Source organism: Tympanuchus pallidicinctus, unplaced genomic scaffold, assembly GCF_026119805.1.
Source record: "Tympanuchus pallidicinctus isolate F22 unplaced genomic scaffold, pur_lepc_1.0 scaffold28, whole genome shotgun sequence".
NCBI lineage: Eukaryota > Metazoa > Chordata > Aves > Galliformes > Phasianidae > Tympanuchus > Tympanuchus pallidicinctus.
This window is the reverse complement of record NW_026294745.1, coordinates 3,089,315-3,116,588: the sequence shown is the minus strand read 5'-3', so window position 1 is coordinate 3,116,588 and position 27,274 is coordinate 3,089,315. Positions and strand designations below refer to the sequence as shown.

The window sequence follows — 27,274 nt, the reverse complement described above, 5'->3', positions numbered from 1 at the left end:
ATCTTTTCAGTGAGATTTCATGATGATTATAATGTTAAATGGAACGCTTGGCTTCAACAAACCAGCATCTCTGGGCTGTGAAAACATTACCTGGGAGGTGAGGAGACTCCTTCCCTTTGTTAGTAGGTCTGTTGGCTGCTATCGCAGTTGGTTTCCTAATCCATATGAATGAGCAAATATTCACCACTGCTAAGGACAGAGTGCTTCTAAGTTTTATCTCCAGAGAGCAAGTGGTGGCTGACAGTGACACACTTGGTACGCTCTGTACCGTTTGTTTACAGATCTACATGTAGTTTCCACCCACCAGAACTAATTGCTTTTATCAACACCAGTAATTAGAAATGCCAAAGAGGCATCAAATTTCCTAACTTAGCACAGTATAAAACTGTGCATGGCAGTGTGCTGTGACAGGTTGGACTGCGGAAGGCAGGGATTGGGGGAAAGATTGTAGTCAGAGGGCTTGTTGGTACAGAGAACTGATAATTGGAGCTTCCTGCTGCAGCTGTGGGGAAATAGTGTAGATCTCTCTCTGAATTCTCTTGGTCATTTTCTTTAGAATGCTGTGAAAACACAGTGGGATTTGTAGGGCCAGGCTGCTTTTGGGGAGCCTTTTGTTGAGAAAGTTTTCTCAAATAATGGCACGACAGAGCAGAACTGCTGTCTGATGCAAGTAGAGCAATTGGATTGCTGGGACAGACGGGTAAAAGGAGAGAGCTCCAGCACAAAGCAGCTCTTTGAATCTAAATAAGCCTTTGAATCTATATCTCCCACAGCATTTTTATCACCAGGGTATTCAGGTGTTGTCAAAGAGGTGTGTCTGTCAGCCTGTTCCATCCTAAAATAGGGTCCTGTCGCATTATAAAGCGTATTGGAAAGCTGGAATGCGCATCCTGCTTTCAGGCTGAAGGTTCAAGCTTCCTACCTCAGTGCCAGACAGGTTTCTGCATCATTCGTGATAGGTAATAGTGGAAATCAATTTCTGACTAAGCTCTAAATAATTGCTGCCAGAATGCCATCGTGGTGCTGATGAGTATTTACCCAACAGAAGAAAAACAGCATGTTGATTCTCGAGCCACAGAAAGCCGTAATTGTCATTTAAAATCTGGCATGTTTAAAATACTAAATTCATTATCTTTCAGAATCTTTAGATGTATAATTATAAACTATCACTCTGAATACATTTGCAAGGGTAAAGAAATAGGCGTTGTTTCTTTCTGACAAGAGATGAGGCTGTTGACTTGCTCCATTTTTAAGATCTTCCCTAACCCAGATACCCGAGGCCCAAGCAGAAAGCAACACTTCCTACCTGCGCAGAAAGTAAAGCCTGCTCAGTTTCAGAGCTATTTATTCCCATTAGTTACTCCCAAAGTTATAATTTTGAGATTGCAACGCTTGAATTGTGTATGTTGCTCACACAATAACCAACGTTCCTGCCTCTCCTCTTTGACCGTAACAAGTTGTCTTTCTTTTTTTCTTAAGGTGTCGGGATAAAAAGCCAACAGAATATTAAAATTTCTCAGTTCCAGGGGTGCCAAGCTGCTATCGAGGGCTGTGACAGGGTGTACGTTTTCAGAAGTATTGAAAGGAGGGGGGAAAAATTCAAGCTTTGACATTAAGGAGATGATAACAGCCATTGGCTCTTGTTCAGTAACTGCCAGCCCTGAATTTCAGCACTGCGAAAATCCGACTTTCACTAACTTGGATGGGAAGGGATCTGACTTAGATTGTGCTGTGCTCTGACCTGGCTGTTCTTATGTGCAGTTATTTGCTGGAAGAATTTAGACAAAAATAATAATCCCAGAGTTTGGTTTTAAGAGCAGAGAATCTGTGGTAGGCAGGTAAATCACAGACAGATCCAGATCCTGGAATTAGCACTGCCCTTGGGTGCTTTCTGTACGTAAGGAGAGCTCTTGAAAATCCAGAGCTGTGAAAGCTTGAGAGCCTGAGGGATCTATCTGGTGTAATGAAATGAGGATCTCAATGTGAAGTATTCTGCCAGTAGGATGGGAGAAAAAAAACAGATGTTGAAACCACTCAACAAAGAGTGCTGTGGCTTCCTTTTGTCATGCTTTAAATAGTGAGAGAAACATGCAAGGCATTATCAAAAATTGGAGAGTGATAGAATCAGTTTCACATCATTTCTTCCAGTTGCAAGTGGAGAGCAAGAAGCAATGGCCTGTCCAAGCCCAGTGGTTTGGTGCATCTGTTCAGTCACTCCTTGTTCCCATCCTGCTCGCCTGCCTTTGCTTTATTGCAAGGCAAGTTATTACTTAGATAACACTCCTGTTTCCTGGAGTAATAGTGTTTTGGACTTCAGCTGGCTATCACCCTAAAGATCAACAAAGCTTGGTTTTCATAATTGCAAGCTCTGGTGTGTTTGGACAGCTGAGGCATCTTTTATATCTTGGATGTCTGGAGTATTATTTGTCAGCAACACCAGGAATGTACAGACTGGGCGTCAAGATTAGACAGGGAGCGCTACAAATGAGAAACATGACAAGAATGTGGCCAGGTGCTGTTAGCATGTGTCCGCAGGCATCCCCATATGTGCTGGGCTGGAAACTGCATTTCAGCATCATTGCTATTGATTACAGATTTTGTGCTAGGTGCCTTTGGGCCTCAAGTTAATTCATCTCACACTTACTTTGAGATGATCTAGCTAAGTGCCAGGGAGCATCATATGTGTTGTTTGTGCGTTCATCATACAACCTGTGCCATAATATTAGTCTTTGCTGTAAAAGAAACTCTTCCGAACTTCTGGTGTATATGATGGGTTTCGTAGAAAGGGAATTGAGCTGAAATAGTACTACAGTAAAATGCTTGATCACTAAGGAGAGGAGATGTAATGATTTTGGACAGCAGCTGTCACGGTTAAGAAAGTTATTTGTTCCATTGGTTTATAGCACAGACCAGTAGTATTTTATTGTCAAACAGAATTAGTTTTATATCAAGAAGAGTGATTACTTGGGTTCACTGTGTTTGAGATTAAACTTGATGATTTCATGTCCATTATTGATCTAGGCTTTACATTCAGAGAAGTAGTGGTTTATATTTTACTTAAGGGGATTTGATCACAGTAGATGTAATCTTCAATGGTTTCTGCAAATAAATTAGTAAAGTTGCAATGCCTCTTACAGTATCTGAAGGAGAAAAGTGAAAGCGAATAAAAAACACGTCACCTCAGTGAGTCTAGTGCCAAAAGGCCTAAAAAAATGGCAGAAATACTTCTTACCTTTTCCTGCGTAGAGGGGGCATTCTATCTAGTACATGAGCATGGCATGCACACAAATGGGAACCTTACAGAACACAGCCTGTCAATGGCACACTGACACCTCCAGCTTGGATGGGCGTTTGACAAAGGGATACCAGAACTTGCTGCACATCATCTCCTCTGATTTATCCTGAGATTACACCAGAAGAGAGAGGGACAGCCAAAGTGCTTTCTAGCATTAGAACAGGGTCAATGAAGCACCAAATGTGGGCTGCCTCCGTAGGAGGGAAATGTGTAAATGTATATAATACGACCCTAAAAATAGTCCTTTTCAGAATATCTTAAATCAGGTCGTTGGAACATGCCAAGCAGTGCAGCCTGAGATGGCTCTGCCTTTGGGAAACCTGTAGCTAAGAGAAGACAGGTGGTTGTGGCACCTAGAGCTCTGCTCTGCTGGGCAGTAGTGTGTGGCTATAAGGGAGGGAGAGAGAATTTCATGGAAGGCACTGAAAGCTGGCTGTGTCATCTTGAGAGCAGCGCAGCATTCCCCAGGAGATAGGTGGTATGGGATGTTGGTACCTTCACTGTGAGCTGTGGGAGCAGAAACAAGTCCTGCTGGTGTTATTTACAGCTGTCCCATTCAGGCCATCATGATCCCTACCTTCAAAATGCAACACTTTGTTTGTGCTCCCTGCATTCTCTACAGTGTCTTTGATTCTTTAGGGAATCAATGGTGTACAGATCTGCCCTCTCTATCATACCTCTGTGTCAAGTGTGTGATCTCATTCTTCATGCACCGTCCCTTGCTGCATGGCAGAGCATGTTTCTGTGTGACTGAAAAGTTCAACATCTGTTTAATTGCTTACCTAAGGTAATGCTCACATTTTGTTCATTTTGCTCAGGGTGCAGCTACAACAGAGCAGTGCTTAGGTGTCACCTATCCCTGATCCACCCTTCCTCAGCTCCATGCCAGAGGAACAGGTACGTAGCTTGCTCTGAAAGTAGTGCCTCCTACTTATTTCCACAGGCATGCATGCCACGTTCATAAAAATCTATGCAGCCATCTGGAACGTGGCATCTTTCACATCGCTATCTCTGCTGCTGCAACACACCACCCACTGCCTCACAGTGCTCACATCCACTGTTTGGTCTCCGTAAACATTCAGTAGGTGTCAGTGGGTGCCATTTCTTAAGCATGGAGGAATTTGGTGATACTTCTTTGCTTCATACACACGTCCATTTGACATGCCACTTTGTCAGACTGCCTCTGGTGAGTCCAGAAGTGAAAACAGTATTCCAGGTTTAGTCTTAACAGTGCTGAGTAGCTTTTCCTGGCCTTGAAAGGATGTATGTAGACCAAAGGAAAGAGAAAAGAGAAGGAGAAAGCAGGTGCATGGTTTTAAAACTAATTGGATGGGTTCGATGTGATGGGAGTTAAAAAGATGTTGCCTGAGGCATTACGATTATTATTTTTTACTAATTTGGGGATTTGTTTTTCATTTTAGTTTCTCTGCTCAGTGAACTGGTTCATATTTAATAGCTCACTAAGTTATGACTACAGTCGAAATGACAGAGCATGTGTTTTCTAATTTAGGAATAAAGAGAAGTGCCCCTTTCTGCAGGAAAGAGGAAAAAAGCTCACATTGGACCAAGTCCTTCTCAGCAAAGGTGGCAAAGTCAGTGGCAGGTTATCTGTCCTTGTGGCTCCCATAAGCTTCTCTTGGTGCATGCACTGCTTAAGCATAAAAAACTGCAAATGTGACCGAATGGTGCTGCCAGACTGTGAGGTTAGGGTTGTAAATCATTGATGGCACTTGGAGAATGCTACCCACTGGAACTGGGGAGCACAAGCCCTGTTAGCTTTCAGGATGATCTAAGCTTATGCCTACCTAAAAGGTTTGTTAAAGGCATTTGAATTCTATAAGGGATGTCAGAAAGGATGTAAATACCAAAGAGTACTTCAGAATCCCAGCAGCTTTTTAAAGAGGGCTCAGCCTGGGCCAGAGTCGGCTGTCAGCACTGCTGAGCAGTGCTCTGGTATCTGCTGTTTCTTTCCCACCTGTGTGCTCTTCTTTCCCTTTGAACAGTTAGAACACCTATTGCTGCCTTCTTTCTCTCTGGTCTGCACCAGTGTAGGAAGGCAGCTACAGCATTTTTACTTGATGGGATGTGGGGGAGGAGGGAAGGGAAGGGGAGGTTGTTTGTTTGTGCTTTGGTTTAACTTTAGTGTTGTGGTGTGTTGTGTTGGTATTTTTTTGTTAACATTTTGAATGTGTCCATACTTAAAAAATGGCAGAAAATAAAAGCAGGAGACAGCCCCACACAGCTGTATGTCTCCCAGCATGGCCCCAGTTACCAGCTTCTGGCAAGTCAAGGGAACTAGCTGCTTTACAAACTCTATTATATTGACAAATGCATGCTTCCATTATTCAGACTGCTGGAACACACAGTGCTTACTAGCATTTCCTTCAAAAATACCATACATCCTCATGAGTTACAATGACCAAGAGCCTAACAAAGTAAGCCATTGTAAAGAAACATAGCCCAGTCCAATAATAGCTGAACATACAGCAAAATCCTTGCTTTGATCCTTGTTTGCCTTCGGAAATACTATGTCAAGTGTCTTTATTTAAATGAAGCTTAGTTTAAAGTAGAAGCAGTTGTTTCAGGAATGCCATAGTGGCTCCTGGGTGTATAATTTCTTTTCCTATTAAGAAAATGGTTGACTGATTTATTCTTTGTTACTCAAGTGCAAAATCCTTACCAGTACATTGAGCTTTTGAATTTACTGTAAACATTTTCTTCCTCCTCCCCTGCTGTCCCTGTCTGGATTCTGATGCACCATATATCTTCACCTGTGTGCAGGAAAGTCACCCTAAGGAAGCATGTCTCTGTTCTACTTTGGACAGGGTCCAGAAGGTGGTGCAGTTGCATGGCTTACAGCATGGCAGTCATCAGCATCTTCCTCTTTGAGAAGTAATTGGGAATGCTGAAATGACTCCTTACATCCTCACCATGATCAGGTATCCTGCCAACTTTCCTTTCTCAATGTATTTTCTGCTTGTGTTGCAAATAGAAAGAAAGACAGCAAGAATAAAAAGAACTCTTTCCAAAGTAGGGAATGCCCTTAGAAACTTTGGCTTTTACTAAACCTTATCTAAAGGAATGCAGCTTTTGTGGGGCTGCAAATTAAATCCCTTTAGTTATTTGCTCAGCTTCTTCTGGCACAAGCCCTAAAAGCCTGAAATCCTTTTCTAATCTATATTTTGGTGATGCATGCTTTGGTCCTTTTACAGCAAAGTTAGATTGCAAAGTTAAAATGAGGCATTAGAGATGGCTGAAAGCCAGAAAAGGAGTTCTGCACTGGGCTAGAACTAATATGAATCAATGTAGGCACGACACACCATATTTACAACTACATCAGACAGAGGAGCCACTTTTATTTCCAGTAACCACGTAAGCTTGTACCTACACAGGTGTATATACTTCCATGTTTTTATATTAGGGAGCATTTGTTGTATTAAACCACAGCCAGTGTTTGTGGTATTGACCAGACATTCTGCCTGTTGGTCTAACAGAGCTGTTACTGCAGACATCCACGCTGTAGGTTTTCTCAACGATTGCTGTACCATCTTATTGTGCTTGTGGACTTTAACAGGATGTCAGCATAGGTGGCAAATTACTGTGAGCTGATGTAGCAGACCTCAAGGCAGACCTTTCTTCAAAGAAGGCTGAATTGCTCTGAGCCCTGCGTTGTCAAAAAGTCCCTTTGCTAACTTGCTGGATAACACAACATAGTGGCCATTGCCTTTATGCCACAGGATGTTAAAAGAACATCAGTAGAAGCCCTCTCTGGCAAAGACCAAGAAACAAGCTGAGAGCTGGGTGAGCTCTCTGATTTCTCCCACTCCTGCTGAGCCCTTTCTCTTACTCTCCAGAGGCTGCAGGTGCTCCTGCTTCCTGCTTGTGCAGTCCTCTTCCATTTCTCTGGAGGCAGATACCTGTAACACCTCAGGACAGGAGCAGTGCCAATGTCTTATTACTCTTAAATGCAAAAAAAGCTACTGAAAATAGCCTTTTGTGCTTGCTGCAGAGTGGGTGGGGACTCCAGCTGACCCATCTTATTTGGTAGCTGATCTCAATGGAAAGCTCCCAATTAACATCATCTGTCTTTGGTTAAAGTTCTTTAATTTTGTCTATTTTTTTAATATCCTGCTCTATCCCAGCCTCTTTGGTCCTTGCTTCACTCCTCCAGAAAAAAGCTTCCTATAACCTGTCTTCATAAATCAGGCCTTTGGAAGTGACCTAGCAGTTTAGATGTAGAAAAGATTTCACAATGTTTTCATTTGTATGTGTCAAATTTATGCAATCAGAAGGATATCAGTGATGCTGCACTTACTGTACATGCATATTTAGCATAATGCAACTAGAATGTTTACCTGGGATTAAAATGGACACCCATACTCAGTTTATACCAAGGGCAAATGTTTAGGCAAAGTCTTAATTACTCCCAGACAAAGATAGCCCTGCTGTGGTTTATTTCCTTGCACTAGCCAGGTGGCTGTGTATGGATTCTCATCCTGTCTGGTTTTTGGCTCTGAACACTCAGCTTATTCAAAATTGAATTAAACTGTGAAAATGAAGCACTCCCAATCTATCTATTGGAAATAAAGTGAAGTACTTGTCAAAATTAATTTACCTGGGAAGGTGGAATATTTTACCTCAAGTGAAAGATTGATTTATAGCCTGCAGTATAAGTGGCACCTATATATGTGAAACACTTCAGAGTGTTTAAAAAAAGTTGCTAATTTACAACAAACAGTAATGCCTCCTTGGGATTTAGCGAAGAAGGTAAGCTTTCACTGTGGGGTTATTCCTTGTAAAGAAGATGCAGCCAACTCATGTATCTGTGTGCCAGACAGGGTCTGATTTGGGCCGACCCAACTTTTGCAAGCCTTGGTCTGGCCAGCAGCATTGCACAAAATACTGGGAATGCCTGACTGGCTCTGAAATCATAGCGATTCCATGGCGCCGAGTTTATATTTTATTTACAACATCCCATAATGCCTGCCAGCAGGGTGTGTGGACCCAGGAAATAATTAATGGATAAGGTTTCTGTGTAAATATACTATGAAATGGCATCATTATTTGCAACATGTGTAAACTAGAGAGGCAGACTTAGTTGGAAATGAATGCTTTTGAGCAGTCATATATTTCAGTAGGACCACAACGTTGTTCACACTACGTTTTTTTAGTGAATGTTTTTTAAAGTCTATTTATTTTTACAAACCTTCCTAGAGATAATATTGAGGCATCAGAGTGTATTCTGCTCTCCTCACCGCAGCTTTAAATTGCAGGATTAAAAATATCCACTGTTTATTTCCACTAAATCTTGAGCTCATTACTTGGGTTTTATATCATCAGATCCCATTGATTTTTTTTTTTAATAAGACTAACCCAAGATTATCAGAAGGAATGATATAAGCCTTTATCCATATTGGTTTATAAATCCTTAATCCAATAGGTATGCTTTTGGAAGCAAGTAACAGCATTACACATTTGAGGAGCCTCAGAGCTCCCTCTCCTCGGTGCAGTTTCATGACTAAGCTGCCTCTATCAAGAATACAGCTCAGCTTTATTCCCTCATAACCTGACTTCTGCAGGCTCTGCTCACAACTCATCACTGGAACGGAAACAAACAGGAATGTACTGCTACACTAAAAGGAATGTAATGGGAGGGTGTAGACTTTCAAAGACTAGTTCATTTTGCAACTTGCTCCACTTCAGCAAAACAGTATCTCCATTCTTTATGGATGCCACACAGTGCCATGTGTCATCAGTTGTGCAAACTCTCAGCATGACCACTTGTTCTGTTTGCTACAAGCTAGGGGTGTTACTGACTGCAAACAGCAGCATCCAGTGCCAGGTGCTATGAGGCCATATCCGACCTCTCAGACCTGATGGGTAATTGTCCATCTCTGCTTTTCCCTGTCATAGCCCATCTCCTAACAAGGCCAAGGGGAGTTTCAGCTGAGACAGCCTTCAGGATCTGACCTATTTCATCTGTGACATACAGCACTGTGAACTCTCGCCTGCCAAATTCCAAGGGCTTGATTTTTGGAAGAAAAAAACGTATTTCTTGGCCTCTTAGATTTTCTTAAAGGAATGCAGGTAATTGTTTTCAGTTATATGGCATATACACGTTGGGAGTTAAAATTTGCTCCTGTGATAATTGTTTAGAAGAGGAGACTGTTTGACTCTTGTCTGATCGCTTCAGTGGCACTGTGGTGTGTGTAGACATACTGGAGATCTCTTCACTAAGATGCTACCAGGGAGAAAGGTCATAGAATGAGCTAATTACAGACCAAATATCACTGGTTTTAAAAAAGTGTCATTTACAATACATGCTTCTTATTTTACTGTTGAGAATACTAAGTGGTGACAGTAGAACCTGTGCCCAAAAGACATTAAAATTGTTTCTCTGAGGTACTTTCTAAATCAGCATTCAATCTATTCATTCAATCGACTCTGTATAACAACAAATTTCTATAAGCTAGAAATGACAATAGTGGTCCTTAAATTATTCATATGATGTTAAATTGCCCCTATTAACACAAAAACAGCCGACAAGTTTGCCTTGAGTTTGTACAACTGGATCTCAGCTCTGGTCCACTTGAAAACAGAAAAGGACTTTAATAATTTTGAGGCTCTGTGATTCTCATGGGAACATAAGATATCTTAAAAGGAAATTAATAACAATGAAGCAAAATCTGTTCACAACAGAGAGCTAAAGGGGCAGGTTAAGTTACCTTTTTATTGTACTTTGCAAGACAGTGGTCATCTAATGATCATTACGTTCTTCATGATCACTGGCCCTTTTTTTGCTGAGGAAGGATCACTTACTGCAGAAAGAGATGGCTGCACCACTTTGCAGGGAAAAGTGAGTGAAACCCCTGGATATAATCTGTAATTCATGGTGTTTCAAGCAGGGAGACACCCAAACAGTTGGCAGTTGGGCACATCACTATTTGCTGTTTGCACTCCAGGCCACATCACCCTCAACCCAACCAGTAGATCACCTCGATCAGTACAAATGGAAAATGCCTTAGAGTCAGTTTTAAAAAATCACATCAACAGTATGTTTATTTCTCCAGAAGAATCTGTGTCTTTTTCACAGTCTTTCAATTGCTTCTTTTCTGAAGAGTGAAGTCTTTATTTCAGACATCTGCCTATAGAAAATCAACGTGGTTGTTTTAAGGGCACATTTAAAGATGAAAACTGAGGCTTGAATAACTTAGCATACAAATTACACAGATATAAAAGTTGTCTTTCATTGTCTTAACTTACAGTTTATTTTGTACAGAATTCATTATGTTATACATCTAAGACTTATTATATCGTATAAACATCTTGGGTGTGATGTATATACATATTCAGTGTTATAGATTCAGCAGTTAATGTATGCATTTCACAATACACTATAGTGTATTTCAATGTAGTGCACATGATATATTTCAGAAAAGAGCATTTCCTCTATGAAAAAATGGTATTTCATTCATAGGGCACTCTACCTTGAAATACAGTTTTTGTTTTTTTTTCCATTCTACCATGGACTGTTTGTACTGTGTCATATGGCTGTAGGATTTTCTTGTACATTCCCCAGTATGAATTAAGAAACAGCAGCTCAAAACATTACTCTGTGTGGTTCTACATCAAGAGGAGAGCAGGGCACTCGTTTCCTTAATTCTTATTAAATGAGAAAGAATGCATAGACGAGCCACATGGAGCTAGGCTGTGTGTGATGTTCGAATGAAGGAAGTTCCAAACAGATGAAAACCACTAGCTCTTCAGTGTTCTCTGAATGCCAGCTCTTCAGCTGGCATCACTGCCTCAGCTCTGATTTACAAGAGCTGAGGGTCTGGCATCAGCTCTGTTTTTACAGTTCACAAACTCCCTATTTTTCATTAACCCTCTCTTTGCTTGTTGAGTTGTTCCTTCTTTATGCACTGATACTACATATTGTCTTTTCTAGATATCAGGCAAAGAAACTCACCTACTGTGCCTTCTCTCTTTATGCTATAAATAAGATGTTCTCTTTATTCAGCATTAGATTACAGGTGTTGCTTCCCTGGGCACCTACTGAAGCGCAGTTCTAATTAATCTGCAGAGTTTGTTTTCTTTTCTAGACAATTCTAGTTTCTTGCATGCTTACATATCATGCCTTTTAATCACCTGACTTCCTCAGCTCAATAATCTCAAAACCAGAGACTCTTTCATTAACCTACAGATGCTGTTCATTTCACAGCAGAATATGATATATTCCATGAATAAAATATTTTTTTCATTCCTTTTTTAAATAACGAAGAGCTTGGATTCCCTGGGAAAAAAAAAAAGGAATAGGTGCATCTGAAAATGGTTTCACTTGTTTTGGATTATTTTAAATTAAATTTACATTCAAAGCATGTTATTTTGATAGTAAAACATGAGACATTTCATTTTAAAAGTACTGCACTTCAATGCAGGACTGTGCTTCATACCTACTATATTCACCTAAATTCTTTTCCTTCCCGTTTAGAAGCGGCTGTTGATTTCTGTTACATAGCAAAGATTCAGAAGAGCAAATGAGCACAGCTGTAGGTCTCTCCATTCAGTGTGCCATAGTGACTGGAGTTGGAGTCCTATATCACAGGGCCAGAATTCAGCATCTGCTGATGCAGTTGGCAGAACTGCGGCCACCATGAAGTTGGTTACAGAGCTGAGTACAGTGCATACAAGATCCTGGTTGCACTGTAAGCTGCTGGGTATGCATTCATGGAAACAGCAATGCTGTTTGTCCTGCTCAGGTACCATCGCCGTGCTGTCTCATGTCTAGTTTAGGTTTATTGGTGATGGATTTATACAGGGGAGGACCAGGCTGGGTATCAGGACAAGGTTAATCACTGTGAGGCGCCCTCAGATAAGAGCATGTTGGGAAGAGATGCTAAATCTTTTTCCTGTTCTTATTAACAAGGATCATAGAAGGAATTAATGGTTCCTCGTGAGATCTGGAGCATTTAAAGAGGAGGGAAACATTTGTTAGACATTCTGAGATTTCACTTCAGTACAAGTACTGCATCCCTTATCAAATGGAAGCATCGTGGTGGTTTGGTACTTTATCTGCTTAAAATTGGATTATAACAGATGCTTTTCCCTGACTATGCAGTTCAACACCAGCAAGCAAAAGTCTTTAATCACTTTCACAAGCTTGGTGTCCTCATTTTGCTTTGTAGCCTCACTATCTAAATTCTAGTATTCTGCAGTAGTTATACTAAACATGTTCCCAATGGTGGATTAGGATCCAAATGCATAATTTGCCAGAGTAAAGGTTATCTGGTCTGTTCTAATATAAGAACAGAATCATAAAATTAAGGTTTTATCTCAAAATGTGGGAGCAGCTGTATGTAAGGCTGTCATAGTTTGGATCTTATCCATCAGAAGAACCTGTGCTTTATTGTGTGTTGGTTTTTTCAGCTTTTTTCTAAATGTAATTTTCAACATATTTCAGTTATTCTTCCACACAAATATCCACATAATACCTGTGCAAGGGCAGCTTTGAACCTTCAGCATGTGTTCCTTGTTACAACAGCAAATAATCACTTCATAATGTGCCCAGTGGGCCTTTTCTTTCCTGCTCCCTTTTTAATGAAAAATGACTTAATGTAGGTTGGTTGTGTGTTTTCTTCTTAGCAGCCTTATGGTCAGTGATGGCTTAGTGGGTGTCTGGAGCATAATCGGATGTCCTGCTAAACTCTACCATCAGTGCATTAATTTATTAATAATGTGTAACACTGACTCCAAGCTTTTGCTTCTTTGCTATTTGCTCCTTCCTATTCTATGCATTTCAGTACCATATTTGGCTTTCTCCCTCTGATAATGTGTATTGTCAACGAAGCTGCTGTGTTTTCCTTTGAAGTATGTGCTGTTTGTTTGCAGGTTACCTTTTCATGTAAGCAGTGACAAAAGTAAACCCGGAGTTGCTCCTTGATTTTCATATTCCAGGGTTATTTATTATTGTATTTACAGTTCCCTGTAAGATAAAACCCTTTCCCAGTAAGAGTTCTAACACCTTTCTATGTTTCTAATGACCCATATACTGACATGGAAAGAAGGAAGATAATCAGTGATGAAGGAGGTATCTCTAGGAGCTGATGCCAATGAATGGAAAACCTAAATTGTTATAAATATTACTGTACTTCACTTTGGTACAACAGAAACAAAAAAGATCAATGGAAATAATGTTCCCTAAGTCAAATAAAATTCATAAACAGTACAAAAGGAAATTAACCACATGGGGTTTTTTGTATGTGTAAAAAACAGTAAGACTACTTGGCTGCATTGCACGTAGGCAATAAGATAAGATTCATTCATATCCCTTTTAATATAAGCCATGTTTCAGGCTGTAAGCAAGAAATGTCCGCTGTGCTTTACAAAGAATGACGACTAGAAAAATCAATGCAAACAAAGATCCCTTTCTTTTCTGATTTACCATTTATCATGAGAAATGACAAACAAATGAAGTCTCCTCTGAGTCTGAGCGCAGTTGTATTAGCATTTTGCTAGTACCAGGCAGTATACAAAAACAGCCATCGTGTGTGACACCTTCAACACCTACAGGTAGCTGCTTTAGGGGCACATCCTGGTTTGTGGTGAAACAGGTTTAACTCAGCCAGCCTCTTGTACCTGCTCAGTGATGCCAGATTATCATCTCAGTAACTCCGAGGTTGAACTGTCTTGTTCCTATTGCTGACTGGACTGACCGCTCCACCATCCATAAACAGAAGGCATAAAGGTGATTACAAACATAAGAAAGTAGTTTTACATATTGTCTTGCAGTCTTTCCATATAGTCCCTAAGTTCCTTGGAATCACCAAGATTCATATCTTGGCATACCCATTTAATATTATCATCACTGTCAAATAGAATTGAGTTGGTGTAGGGGCCTCCATCCTCCGGCAGTATTGTTGTGTAGGAAGTGAACTTCACTCGCTTCTGCTTTGGCCCAGAAGGATTTATAGGTTCACTTTTAACTTCTTTTTCACAAAGGTACTCAGAAGATCTGAGGATGTGATTATGAAGAGTCTTCTGAGAACTCCCATTAAGGAGAAAGTTGCTTTCTTCAAACTGCATTCCTCTGTCAATCATGGTTGTGCACTCCTCTGATGGGAGTGAAATGTCAACTGGGTTCTCCAGCAGTTCAACCTCATTTCCAAGCCAGACCCAATCATGGGAATGGGGGATGTTGCCTTGCTCACTCACAGCAAACCTTTTATGCCTGTATTTCCAAGCAAATGCCACACAGTTAATCAAAAAGACCAAGATTGCTAAGCAGAAAACACACAGCAGGGCATACATGCCGATCTCTAAATCTGTTAATCCTCTTGAAGTCAATGTGAGATCACTGGGATTGTTCTCTCCTGGTATTTCTACTTGGGCAGGAAAACCCGTGAAGGCAGTTGGGTTATTTTGGAGCTGGTCATCCTCCAGGGACTCCTGATCAATGGGAGATAGGAAAGTTGTGCTTTTGTTTGCATTGTCCTCATGATTACTAAGGACTCCATTTTTGGACCATTCTTGTGCTGTCCTCTCTTGTTCTGCAGTTTTTTCTATGGAATTGCTTGCATGGCTTTTAAAATCTTTATCTGTATCATCAATGTCATTGGTGCTTTCTTTTTGATCAGAATCTTTTTGACCAAACTTCACTTTGACGCTTCCCTTTCCAACAGCCAGAATGCTCTTTCGCTTTGTCTTCTGACATGGTTCACTGATGACCATTTCAATTTTAATTAGAGGTCCTTGACCATCCCCTTCTGCCACCACCCCAGGCCATTTTGACTGAAGATTCTGGTGTACAGATACTACCATCTCATCCAGTGAAGTGATGGTGATTGAGAAATCCTTAGAGTCATAAATATCTAATGGTGTCACTGACCCATCACTGAACAAAATCCAAGCACTGACTATGGCTTCCTGCAGGGAAAAGAGGATTAGAAAAATGGTGTGTGAAATGTAAGCGAGCACATAGGCAGTACTCAGTTTGTTTGTCATCAGCTAAATAAATACACAGTTTGGATTTGGTTTATCTTGTTGTTCAAAGAAAAAAAATGAAATTGTCTGCTCTGCTTCCCATTTTTGCAGTTTTGAGCTCTCTAGGCCATTAGGCATTTATCTCATCTTTAGGAACTACCAGACAACAGTCATCTAACTTTAATAAAGATTACAAAAAAAAAAAAAGTCTTTTAATCTTAAGCAAGACTCCATCTTGGAACAATGGAGCGCTGCTAGGAAAATAATTGTATTTTCAAAGTCCTGGTTAATTAATTTTACAAGTGCCTTATAATGGGAAATCTCTGTAATGCTGCAGTTCCATTGCTATCTTTAGTACAACATGTGGAGGGGTTACAGACTGGAATGGTGATTCCCATTCAGCCTGCTGAAACAAACTAGGTTAAGAAAACAGCTCAGTGCAGCGTTTTAAATGTTCTATCATGCTTCCAAATGCACACAACTACATTAAATACGCAAAAGTGATTGCAGTTCTTTATGGCAACTACAAGAAACGCTGCAATCCCCCCCATGTTTAGGAAGATTTCAAAGAAAATAATTTGTCTTACTGAAAACTGCTGGTGTGAAAATAATAGTTGCACTTTTTCTTCTGTTACAGAGTATCAATTCTATACAAATATAGTGAAAAATACGTAAGATACTTCACTCAGTGGTCTTATCCAGAACTTTGTAATTTCTCATGTTACATAGTCTATTCCATACCTGTTTTGGTGTATGAAGGATATCGTACGCAGAGGTGGTGGACACAATAGCTCTCTTATTTCCTTTGCTGGTTTGTAAGGAGAGGGACAAGCCTGAAACTAGTTGTACTCCTAGATCTGTAATAGTTACACGGTCATCTAGAACTACCACTGTCTTCTCTGCCAAGATGGAATCAGAAAGAGGTGACAGAACCTTGAAAGAGAAAAGAAAAGCCAGTCACGAACAGCAACTGTGTTAGAAAGCATTAGTCTCATCAGCATAACACTTGGGTTAATCTCAAGTTTGTCACAGTTATGTATAAACTGCAAGTCATGTTTCCCCCAAGAGGTTGGACTCATTTGCTACTGAATTGCTATATTTACGAAAATAATTTAATAAAACGTCATAACAATTCAAAAATGGCCACCTCATCTCAACTATGGAGCATGGTTTCAATTAAACAAATTTGTTTGACAAAAAAAGTCATTTTTGTGTTGTCTATGACATTTCCAATGAATGCAGTGCAGCACAAGACACCGTGTTAATCTGGTATGTTCAGCATACCAGTTAATGCTGAAACTCATTAAGGATTAGTGCACAAGGCTGAGCAATGGGAACTTGCCCTGGTGCCTTTGTGAGAACAGAGGACCTCCATGAAGTGAGAGATTTGCAAAATGGATTTTGAAAAATCCCAATGGATGCCCATCTTCATTTTCCTTGTGCCAAAACAGTCCTGTCAGTTTGCTCTAAGACCTTGTTTCTGAGATACTCCGAAGGACATAAATCATCTTTCAATTGATTCCTGAGTCAGCTGGATCAAGCCCTGAATATTTGATGTGTAAATCATCTACCATAACATCAGATACCTATGTTATAGATACCTGCATCTGACCTGGCTGCCTTCTGCACTGCTATAGTTACTAGGGAGAAAGAAGTACTTCAAGGGCAGAAATCTCTTGCCTTCTCTGTGTTGTTTGTTTTAGGCTGACAGGAACTGAGCTTTGTTTCTGCGCATTGACTACAAAGGAAATTTAGCATGACTGGAACATTATGAGTGCTTACAGTTTATCCTCGATGCTTGTATTCCTTATTTTGATTTAAAAATCTGAATTAAGATAGATGGGTGAGCATGAACGCTGAAGGATTTCTCAAGATTGTTTTTGTGTTTATTTTATGTGTTTCATTTTGTGAATGTTTAGGGACCAGTTTTTCAAAGACATCTAGGCATGTAAAAATGCTGGTAAATCTTAGGTAAATCTTTCTAACCAGGAAGTTAATAAGGTCCCAATTTAAAAAGAAGCTGGTTGTATGGATGATGCAACCTCCATTGTTCATAAAATCCCATTGTACTTCTTAGTCCTTAGTGAATACAACCCTCCCAAAATTTCACCTAAAGGTATTGCATGGAGGTGACAAATAGCAAAAATGAAAACCTGTTCCAACTTCTTTTTAGGCTTCTACTAAAGCAATGACACCCGTGGCAGTACCTGGACCGTGGTGATGCCATGCTCCCGACCCACCAGAACTCGGCCATCTTGAAGCTTAGCAATCCTGGGATCTTCCACCTTCATGAAATCAGTCACAAGGTCAGTGATGTCAAACTGCCACTCAGAGCCTAGCATATAGGTCAGGTAGCCTCCAAACTCAGAGGATTCGGCTACAAACTGTGTGAGGACTCGCACCATGGCATGCTGATACTGAAGAGTGCAACCTCTTCCTTTTTTCTCATCATCTTCTTCATCCTCACTGTCACGGGTAGGCCTGTAAACATAGTTATGTTTATTGAATTGCCACAGTCTCCACTCAACACTGCAGAGCTCCATTTGCACAGTATTTTCAGTTAGATTAAGGTTAGTGTCATCTATTACTGCTTGATAAACAGGTAGCCAGATTTTGGAAGAACACTTAAATCTGAGTGTTATGCTTCTGCAGATTTTTGTGCTGTACAATTTAAAAGCTGACGCTGTATCAGTTAGTTAGCTCTTTGTTATTGGAGAACTGCCCAGCAACCTGCAAGTGTGGCTGTTGGTGCTGCTAGTTCAGTGGATCTACCACTCGCTCTCCTTACCATGGTTTGGCAATCAAATCTTGTAAAGTGCTAAGGAAAGCAGTGTGAAAGATCCATGAGAGGGCCATTTGGGAATAAACCCCTACAGTAGCTCAGCAGGGGTGAGAGCAGAAGTTTTAGCATCCCTTCCTCCACCCGTGCTCATAGCATTTGTATTACATTGCTTAAGTCCTCAAAATGCTGCTCCACCTCAATATTGTGTTTGAGAACCTCATATAGTCAGTGCAAGTGCTACATTTAGAAAAGCAAAGACCACGCAGAACTTCAAAAAGCCCAATTTAGGCATTTAAATTATGACATTATTCATTACGGTGCTGTACAAACATCATCCCAGACTGTTGAGATTCACCCTCAGGAATAGGTACAGCGTTACATACACTCCTATTAAAGTTTTCTACCTTGTCCCCTATGCAAAATATAATTTCTGTCAATATCACAGTTTTGCATAAGCCTTTTATCAGTGATTTGTACATGGTGTTAGGGCTGGTTACATCTCACAGTTTTCTCTAGTTTAAAACTTAGTTTCCTATAAATTCTTTGTTGTTATTCATTCCTTGAGGCAAACACATGGATTTTCCTTATCTGTTGCAAGTCAGGCATTAAGTCCTAGGTGGTCAAATTTTTACTCGTTATGCCCTCACGCTGTGGAATTTATTGTTCAGAAATATTTTGCCTTTCTCTTTTGCTTGTTTATTGGAGCTGAAGTGACTTTATAGCAAGGATGTGAAATACTGGGTAAGCCTCTTATTTTTCACAGTATTTTGGGAAGTAGTTTTGTGTTTACTGTGGTCCTTTATCTTCCTTTTTGAAATACCAGCTATGAAAAACTATTATAAAACAGAATTGCTTTTGTTATAAATTGTTTTATGACAAAGTTGGCAAACTGTAAGCTGAAAATGTATCTAAGAGAAGCCCTTGTGCTCTTCAAAATGCTATAAAGTCCTGGTGTTACAGAATCTCATTCACTAGAAATATATTCTCAATGCATCATTTGTTAGGTGGATATACGTATATATTCAGCCTGAAATAAGCAGCATTTGGTACAGCCCTTTTGGTTTTATGTGCGCAAAACAGCAGTGTTCATCATTAGTCACTGAATGAAGCACCGATGGATTTTTGTAACAAAAGAGGATCTTAAGATAGGATTTACATTGCACAAAAAAAGGAGACCAGCTGAGTAGCCAAGGGAAATTTTCAGTTGTTCTCTCTTTCCCAGCCTAAGTTTCAAACTGGACCATGAGCTGACACAGCTAGTCAGCAAAACAGCCACAGAGGCAGAAAAGGGACGCTGATAGAGTTTTCCTGACCTATTTGGATGTATTTTGGCTTTATAATGCTGTGAAAGAGTTCACAGACTCCTTCAGGTTCCCACTTCCAAACCATTCCTGTATTCTAATGCTCTTTAGCTCACCTAAACTGTAACCCAGCTCTGAATAATCACAGGCTTTGGGAAAACCAAGCCCCCAAGATGTGGAGCTTTAACCCTGCTTTTTGACAGTGCTATTAATACCTGTGCAGAACTAGAGAAGAATGTGCAGGGGCCATTCAGGTGAGAAGTACTTGCCAGATTTGGGGGAAAAAAGCTGCAGAATCACTGGGAACCAATGGAAAAAGACATCACAGCACCACCATGCTGCGATGTGGAGAGAACTATTCACATGTTCAACATCCACAATGACTCGTTTTTCTAACACCACTCTGTTTTCTCCTCACCTTTATATCACCAGATGTTTTGCTCAGTCAGATCCAAAGTGTTTCTGCTATTCACATTTCTTTGGTACTGATTTACTTTTAATTTCACTCTCTAAAACTTGAGACTAGTAGACTGCTTAGGAGGAAATACATTTCAGACAAATTTGAGCAACCCATTGTGGGCAGCAAGACCAGGAGTTAAGGAGCGTGGTGAAAGGGCAGATTTTCTGGGCAGCCAGTGCTACCAAAAGATGATTCAAGCCCATGTATTTCTGTGTGTTATCTGAAGCAGACAAAGGTAAGGGCTCTGTTTCCCCTTCAGTAATATTTATAACTCTTGATATCTGTACATTTCACCTTAGAAGTTCTTGGCTTCTACTGCATGCAAATGTGGAACAGTGGAAGAGCATCCTTAAGTCATGGACTGGGCAAGACACATTCCTATGTCAGTGCAAAGGAAAAATAGAGGTGCTTGAATTTCCAGTACATGCTTTGCAATTCTGCTTTACCAGGTACCGACTCAGGTTCTTCTTCTTTTTTTTTTTTTTTTTTTTTTTTTTTTAAATAAATGATATCCATTTCCACTTCAAAGCCACAAATCCCCGATTCAGTTTATAAGAGCATTTGAGTGTTCTGTCTCCACAGACCCAACAAAATGTTTGAAATCCACTGAATCGCATCGTTCCCTTTAGAGTCTTAAATTTCTTGTTCCAGTGTTTTCAGCAGGATTAAAATCCTTCCCTCCTTAAGCAGTGAGCTCATTTTCTTTCTAAGACGTGTCCTCATGAATATGAGCTATGGCTGCATATTTTGCTTTTCTTTCCCCTTGGTCATCTCTGAGGTTAGCTCTGGAACTTGCTCAGAATCCTTATTATCCAATTTCTTGCTGCTTTTCAACCTTGTTTGGAAGACTTCTTTATTATTATTATTATTTTTAATTTTCTGGAGCGAAGCAAGGTTGCCAGAATTACATTTCATTTACATTTCACACAGAAAAGCCTTTGCCAGAGAGCTGAGTTAAAGCAGCAGCCCTGTAGTGAGGGTGCCTGCTAGCACTGATCTAATCAGTGATCTGTCAGCTCCATATTCCAGACACGGCCTTCAAGCAGTTTAAGTATGTCCCTTTTAATTTGCACCACTCTCAAACCAGGCATCAAGTTCTTGGGCCAGATGCTAATTCTCTGCTTAAAAAAACGCCAACGAGATCAGTTTTGCTGGTCTTGAATTTGAAATATTCATTGTGAAGAGACACCTATTTCAAAACCACGTGCAACACTCCCAGCTGAAAAAAAATATCTATTTCAATACAAAACTCAAGCCACCAGAAGGTGATTTAGTGGAAGATGGCAGAAGTTGTACATAGCTCCACTCCGAGCTCAAGAAGAGAAACAATTTCACCGATCCCTCTGCAAATCCTGAAAATGCAGCCTGCCTGTGAACAAAAGCCACTGTGGCCTTATCTCCCCAGCTTTAAACTCAGTTAATGGAAGGTGTGAATTTATAATGTTCAAGCTTTGTGCAGATGTTACCATTCACAAGTGAAATGGTTTGAATCCAGTCTCACTTGATTCTCATTAAAAGGATGGCTTCCTTTCCAGGTGACAACGCTCACAAGGTCTAGTTCAGCACTTCTTTTACCTTTGTTTAACTCCAGCTGACTTCCCTGAGTTTGTCTCCAGAATGAGACCAGACTGAAGTAGACTCGCCACCAAATTAACCATATGTTCAACAGCGTGCCACTCACAAGCATTGCCATGTCTGGCTTAAGTAGGTCGTAGAGGTGTATGTGATGTGAAGTCACCATGATCGAGTAGAGGCTTTATTAGCTTCTGCTCAGTGACCAGATGCTGGTACAAGTCCAACGCACCATGTGCCTGACACTGAAGCATATGCTGGAGTCCTGCTGTGTGATGTCTGTTTCTCTGGGAGCCTCACAAAAACAGAGTGCTATTCCAGTTGCAGATATGTACTTAGATTAAATTTTTAGCTTGTTCTGTGAGGCTTTAGCCGTGCAGTTCCTATTAACACAACTTAGAGCCATTCATCACATGTAAATGTACTGGGCATAGAACTAGCACAGGAGCTTCAGAAGAAGATAATTATTTTTCAGATGCACGAGGAATCAAAGTAAATGTCCTTGTTAGACTGGCAGAGACTGGCTGGACCTCTCCTCCACTCCAATATTTGACTTTAAATTAAACATACACCTTCTGTTTGCTACAACTGTGAGCTTCTCTGCAGCCCATTACAAGGAGGAGTATTTCTGTAAGCCCATGCTGGATCAAGGACCCTTCACCACACCCACGTAGCTCACTTCCATCTGCTCTTCCCTCAGAGCATTAGGGAAGAAAGCACTTACGAAAGAGATGGAGGAATAAGGTAGGCTGAAAATCAAAGAGAAAAATCCAAAAAACAACAGAAGAAAAGCCATTAAATCTCAGGTAAAAATCCAGCCAGATCTAAAAATAAAAGAAACGTAAAATCCTTAGGTACAAAGTAAATAGCAGACTGAGCAAAACTGATGCTAGTCCTGGGCTGCTTGTTGATTTATAATATCCCCACAAAGTTTAAAAAACAAAAAGAAAACAAATGAACATTCCATAAAATAAGGGGTACATTATTTCCAGCTCATAAGTGCACGGATTGCTGACATGCAGTGTCATAAACTTTACCAGCTGCAGTTCTGGGGAATGGTACAAGAAAGTCCCTACTCCCACCCTTGATGGCAAACGCCTGCCAGAGCCATGCCAGCAGTTCAGATGCAATGTGAGCAGCAGCACACTTCCACAGCTTGCCAGCTTGCAAACAGAGCAGGCTCTCAGACCACGTCTTTATTTCAGCTGGCCAAATAAATCAGAACTAGGCACCGGGGGGTAAATTTCCAGCAATCTGTATAATGGATTTAAAGTCAGAATGTCCACGAGCGTTAACTACAATTGAAAGTCTAACTTGCTGAGCTTTCTGCTGGAAGTTCACTCCCGCAATAAACACCAACAGCCTCATCCTGCAGCCATTTACTCAGCAAAATCCCCACTGGCTTTGGTAGGAGTTGTGCCTAAGGAGGTGTTACAGTATCAGGCACACTGCATGCAGGAGGTAAGTTAAGTGAGACTGTAAGCAGCTGGCGTGTGTTCATTCACTGCCTAGCACATCTCCTCCTTCCACAAACAGCAACTTCGCCTTTATCGCTGAAGCAAGCACACATTTCTTCTGCAGCAGATCCTCATTGTGTATTCTTCTGTTATAGCTGGAAAAAACATCCACATAGCCAAGAGGAATGGCAGTCTCTTTCTTCTGAGCTCATTACCTGAGTTTCTTGTAGGTTTTCTATATTACCCTGAGTTTTATGCTCTCATAAAGTGTTAGATAACTCTCCTCTGCTGCAGTCTGCCCAGGCTCTGTAAGGCTCTTCAGTAGCTGAGATGTTCTCCTGGGCAAACGGAGTGCTTTAGTTAGAACTGCCACAGTGTTTAGGACTCCTGGTACTGCTTTCCCACTGTGTTATGAATGTGATTTGGTGTCATGCTTTGGTGCCCTGTACCATTTTTCAGCTTCTCCTGAAATCCACCAATAGTAGCATTCCTGGAAGTTATTAATCTAGCAAGTTGCCCAAATGAGTGTTCTATGAGAATGGATATTTTCAGTAGGGAAGGATAAGAGAACAGAACTTAGAATCCACATGTGTTTATTGTCATGAATGTTTTCAGTCCGTGTGAGTCCTGATAGAAACTATTCATATGAAGATAGTCTTCTATAATATAATATAATAATGGGTTTTGTTTGTTGTTGTTGTTTTTGCCTAATTCAGATCTGTTAAGTGGTGCTTCACCCAAGTCTGCTGTACAGGGGTTGGATAATCATTCAGAGCCCTGTTGATCCTTCTTGCACCTCTTTGCCACCTGCATGATTTCACATCTTCCCAAGCTGTTCCATCTGCCTCTCTGTGAGACTGCTGATTGTACTGAAATTTTGCCTTTGAGTCAGTTTTGGTTTTGCCTTCAAAAGCATGCTGTTTTTTTAGTTACTGTACTTAACCTGCTACAGTGCAAAACTGTATGGGACAGCAAGAATGTGCAGAGACCTGAAATATGGTCAAAACAGTGATTGGAAATCACTGTTAAGAAGCCATTATTCTGCTCTGAATTTGTTAATATTAAATATTATTCATTGCTACAATCAGAAAGGTCAACACGGTGGAAGGGCGATACAGCAGTGTAACAGCAAAAGAACTAATGCGAATAGAATGGTGTTACAAAGGAAAAGTGCTTACCTGTTTCTGAAGATCTGAGCTCACAGAAAAGACTCCACGAGGAAGGGATCTCCAACCAGAGATCCTTCCCCAGTAGCAGTCGGCCCTTAAATGGGGTCGAAGAGACGGGCAGCCAGGTTCCACCCCTTCCTATCAAACAGCTGAACTGCCTTCAGCTGTGTACCCAGGGCTGACTGGGACCTTTCCCCAGGTGCTCAATCAGTGCTTCAGGCTGGGACTCCACAGTTACCATACATTCATTTATAAAAAGGTGTCTAGCACATAATCCAGAGCAACAAAACAAAACGACAGAAAATGTACTGTGCAAAGTGTACTTTTGCTGCTGCTCTAGGATTTGGAAATACCAAGTTATGCTAAGGAAAAATACAGAGATATGCTTTTCACAAGCTTCAAAGTCTCTCAATTTTTATGAAGTTTAAGTATTTTGCATAAAATGATGCCTCACACTACAGAGGAATGGGCTGAACAGCAGCCTCCCAACACGATGGTGAAACCAGCACATTACTCAAGTATTTAGTGAATACAGGAAAGCAAAATCAGAAACTCTGACTGTTCTTAAAACCAAACAGCCTCAAAATATCTGGATTTTCTTTCCCAAGGCTCACGTTTCCCTCTCTAATGCTATGGTAGGTAGACTGCTGAGTTCATGATGAATGGCTGTTTCTGTATGCCACACCGAGATGTGCACGTCCTCTGGATCTGTGTGGTGCCCTTTAGTTTCTGGTGTAAGCTGTCCCCTGAGCCATGCCCAGGTTGAGTCCTGCAGAGCATAGGCTGACGTGCACTTGTGCAACATCCAAGTGCTGTGTGTTCTCAGTGAATGCCTGACTCCTCCCTTGCCTTCTTTTATTCAGCCACATACGCAGAAACCAGCACTGGTAGTGCTGAACATCACACACACAAAAACTTTTGTATGTGGGGCAAGAGGTCCAGGTTCTTTGTGTCAGATTTGCACACTGGAGTTTGTGGTACAATTTCCTGAGATTGCGTGGAATTGATTACTGCTCTTAGCAGAGCTACTGACTTTTAAACTATACAGGTCAGGGTAAAATGCAGCCTACTCGCATCATTGTTGGGCACTGTAATGAAGGCAAAGTATAGATCTCATTTCCAACAGGAGTGTTGAGATTCTGAGAAACACTAAAAATTTGAAGCATTCTAAAACCAGAGGCTCAGGATGGTGCTCGTGCTGTAAGCATACCTCTTATTGGAGGTGACGGGTATCCTCCAGCCTTTGATCTGGCTGAGCTCTGTGTCAGAGATCTCTATCTGCAGCGGCAGCCGTGGAACCCAGACCGTCACTTCTAATTGGGTGGTAAAATGCTCATAAGTGAAGTTAACAATAGTATCCACTTTGCTTTTCATTTCCTTGCCATTAACGAAGATGGAGTCACATCTGTCAGAAACCTTAAAAAAAAAAAAAAAAATTAATTGAGAAATGAATAAAAGTTCCTAAGGAAGCACAAGGAACAATGCATCAGTCCAAAGACAGCGCAGATAATGCGAATCATGCATATTGTATTTTCAGTTTTCTAATTAGTAGCAAACAGTGATAAATGGACGCCAGGGAAACAGTTTTGCCTTCCTCAATGGAGCCTACTCAAACTACAAAAATAATTTAATGATGTTATATAACCTACGTGAATCTTTTATACTAGGCAAATTAAACTCTTCATGAATCAAACTCCATATGCATCAAAGTTTACGTTTACAACTTGCTTAAAGAACCTGGAAAAATGGGGCCATATGTTAGTAAGAAAAAGACTGACTCAGAACCATAAAATAGAATCCTTTTCTTTTTCCTTGAGCACTGTAATACTGAAAGACAGAAGCTCCCCGTATGGCTTGTGAGCAGAAGTGCAGCAGAAGCATTAATTTTTAGAACTTCTCTGTAATTGTTTTAGTAAAATGTATTCATAATTGCTGTGTGTCGTTATATGAAATTATATAAGGATTCTGGCATAGCGATGCATTTGACTTGCATCCAGGAAGGATGGAACTTCTTGATAAGGCACGTTTTTTATATTCTTACGTGTGTGTATACGTACACTTTTAGACCATGCATACATTTAGATTAACATATTGAGTTTATACATATGCATATTCATGCATATACATGTATATAACATGCCTATGTACGTGTATTCATTACACATCTTCACTCTGCTTTGAAGCAGAGCCGTGGGTCACACGAGGTGGTTCTGTCACTGAAATGGGCTCCGTTCTCCCATCAGGACTGTTCTGTATTGCGTTGTACTGAGGCTCCGGTATAGAAACACAGCATCATTAAGGCTGGAAAAGACCTCTCAGATCATTTAGTACAACCATCCACCTACACCAGTATTGTGCACTGTATCAATAGGCAAAGAAACAAAGAGATACTGGCTGAAGATTCCAGTCTAGATTCCAGTTACGTGGAGTTCAAAGAATCACAGAATAATATCCTTAATATCCTACAGCCTTGTTAGGAAAGCTCACTATGTGATGGTTTTCTCTCCATATTTGATACTCATACATAAAGCAGAAGAGCTGCACCTCCACTTATGCCATTTGCATGTCAGCTTGTCAGATTCTAATCAACATACCCAAACTTGAATCATTTTTTTGCAAAGTAAACCAAGTTACAAGGAAAGGAGCACAGGAACCTAAGTCACTCTTGGAAAGAATAATCCTTCCACACCAATGCTGAATAAATACAAGAATTAAAAAAAAAAAAAAGAAATTTAAATATGAAAAATAAACTATCTATCTGATAATAGAGCTCCTAATGGATTCCAGTCTCAGGAGTATCACAAATGAGATGGAGCATACTCAGAATCCTCGTTTCCCCCTCATAATGTGTCACAAGTGTCTCTGGGAAGTTTAAGCACGTTAATCAAGCCCATTAATTGAATGAGCAGTTGAGATTCTAAATCATAAAGCCCACATCTAGGGAGTTTTCTGAGAATTAAAACAAGGCAGAAATAATTAAGAAAACCCAAAGAGGGAGGGATAAACATCAAGGCCTGATCGAGGGAATAACTAATACCTGACAAGACGGCGCCTAATATTTTAGATTACTCTTTGTACTGTCTTAAAAGGTCCTTGGATTTTTGTCAGCAAGCAGGCAAGGCTCTGAACTGGGGAACAGAAAGATGGGCTTTAATTGTAGCTGTAAAAGTATGATCAGGCTTGGCTTACACATTTCACAGATTGCATCGAGACAGAGCCATCCATTCGCATATATCCAGACCAAGAGGTAAGTATACAT

General features: G+C 40.5%; 1 protein-coding gene and 1 long non-coding RNA gene across 4 annotated transcripts in view; one reads left to right on the top strand and one right to left on the bottom strand.

Moving 5' to 3' along the window:
• The first annotated feature begins 4,124 nt into the window (after positions 1-4,124).
• LOC128084747 (uncharacterized) lies at positions 4,125-10,032 on the top strand. Its single transcript, XR_008208670.1, has 3 exons — positions 4,125-4,192; positions 6,121-6,234; positions 9,209-10,032. It is a non-coding gene; the product is annotated as an uncharacterized LOC128084747 (long non-coding RNA).
• A 358-nt stretch (positions 10,033-10,390) lies between these two features.
• TMEM132B (transmembrane protein 132B) overlaps positions 10,391-27,274 on the bottom strand; it is a 184,738-nt gene continuing 167,854 nt past the window's right edge. For 2 of the 3 annotated variants that reach the window (XM_052691188.1, XM_052691186.1), the window contains exons 6-9: positions 25,226-25,431; positions 17,482-17,755; positions 16,016-16,207; positions 10,391-15,217 (exon numbers count right to left, since the gene is read on the bottom strand). In XM_052691188.1, coding sequence (XP_052547148.1) covers positions 14,066-15,217; positions 16,016-16,207; positions 17,482-17,755; positions 25,226-25,431 — 1,824 coding nt within the window. In that variant the 3' untranslated portion in view covers positions 10,391-14,065. The remainder of the gene's footprint in view (positions 15,218-16,015; positions 16,208-17,481; positions 17,756-25,225; positions 25,432-27,274) is intronic. The other variant, XM_052691187.1, reaches the window with a different exon arrangement.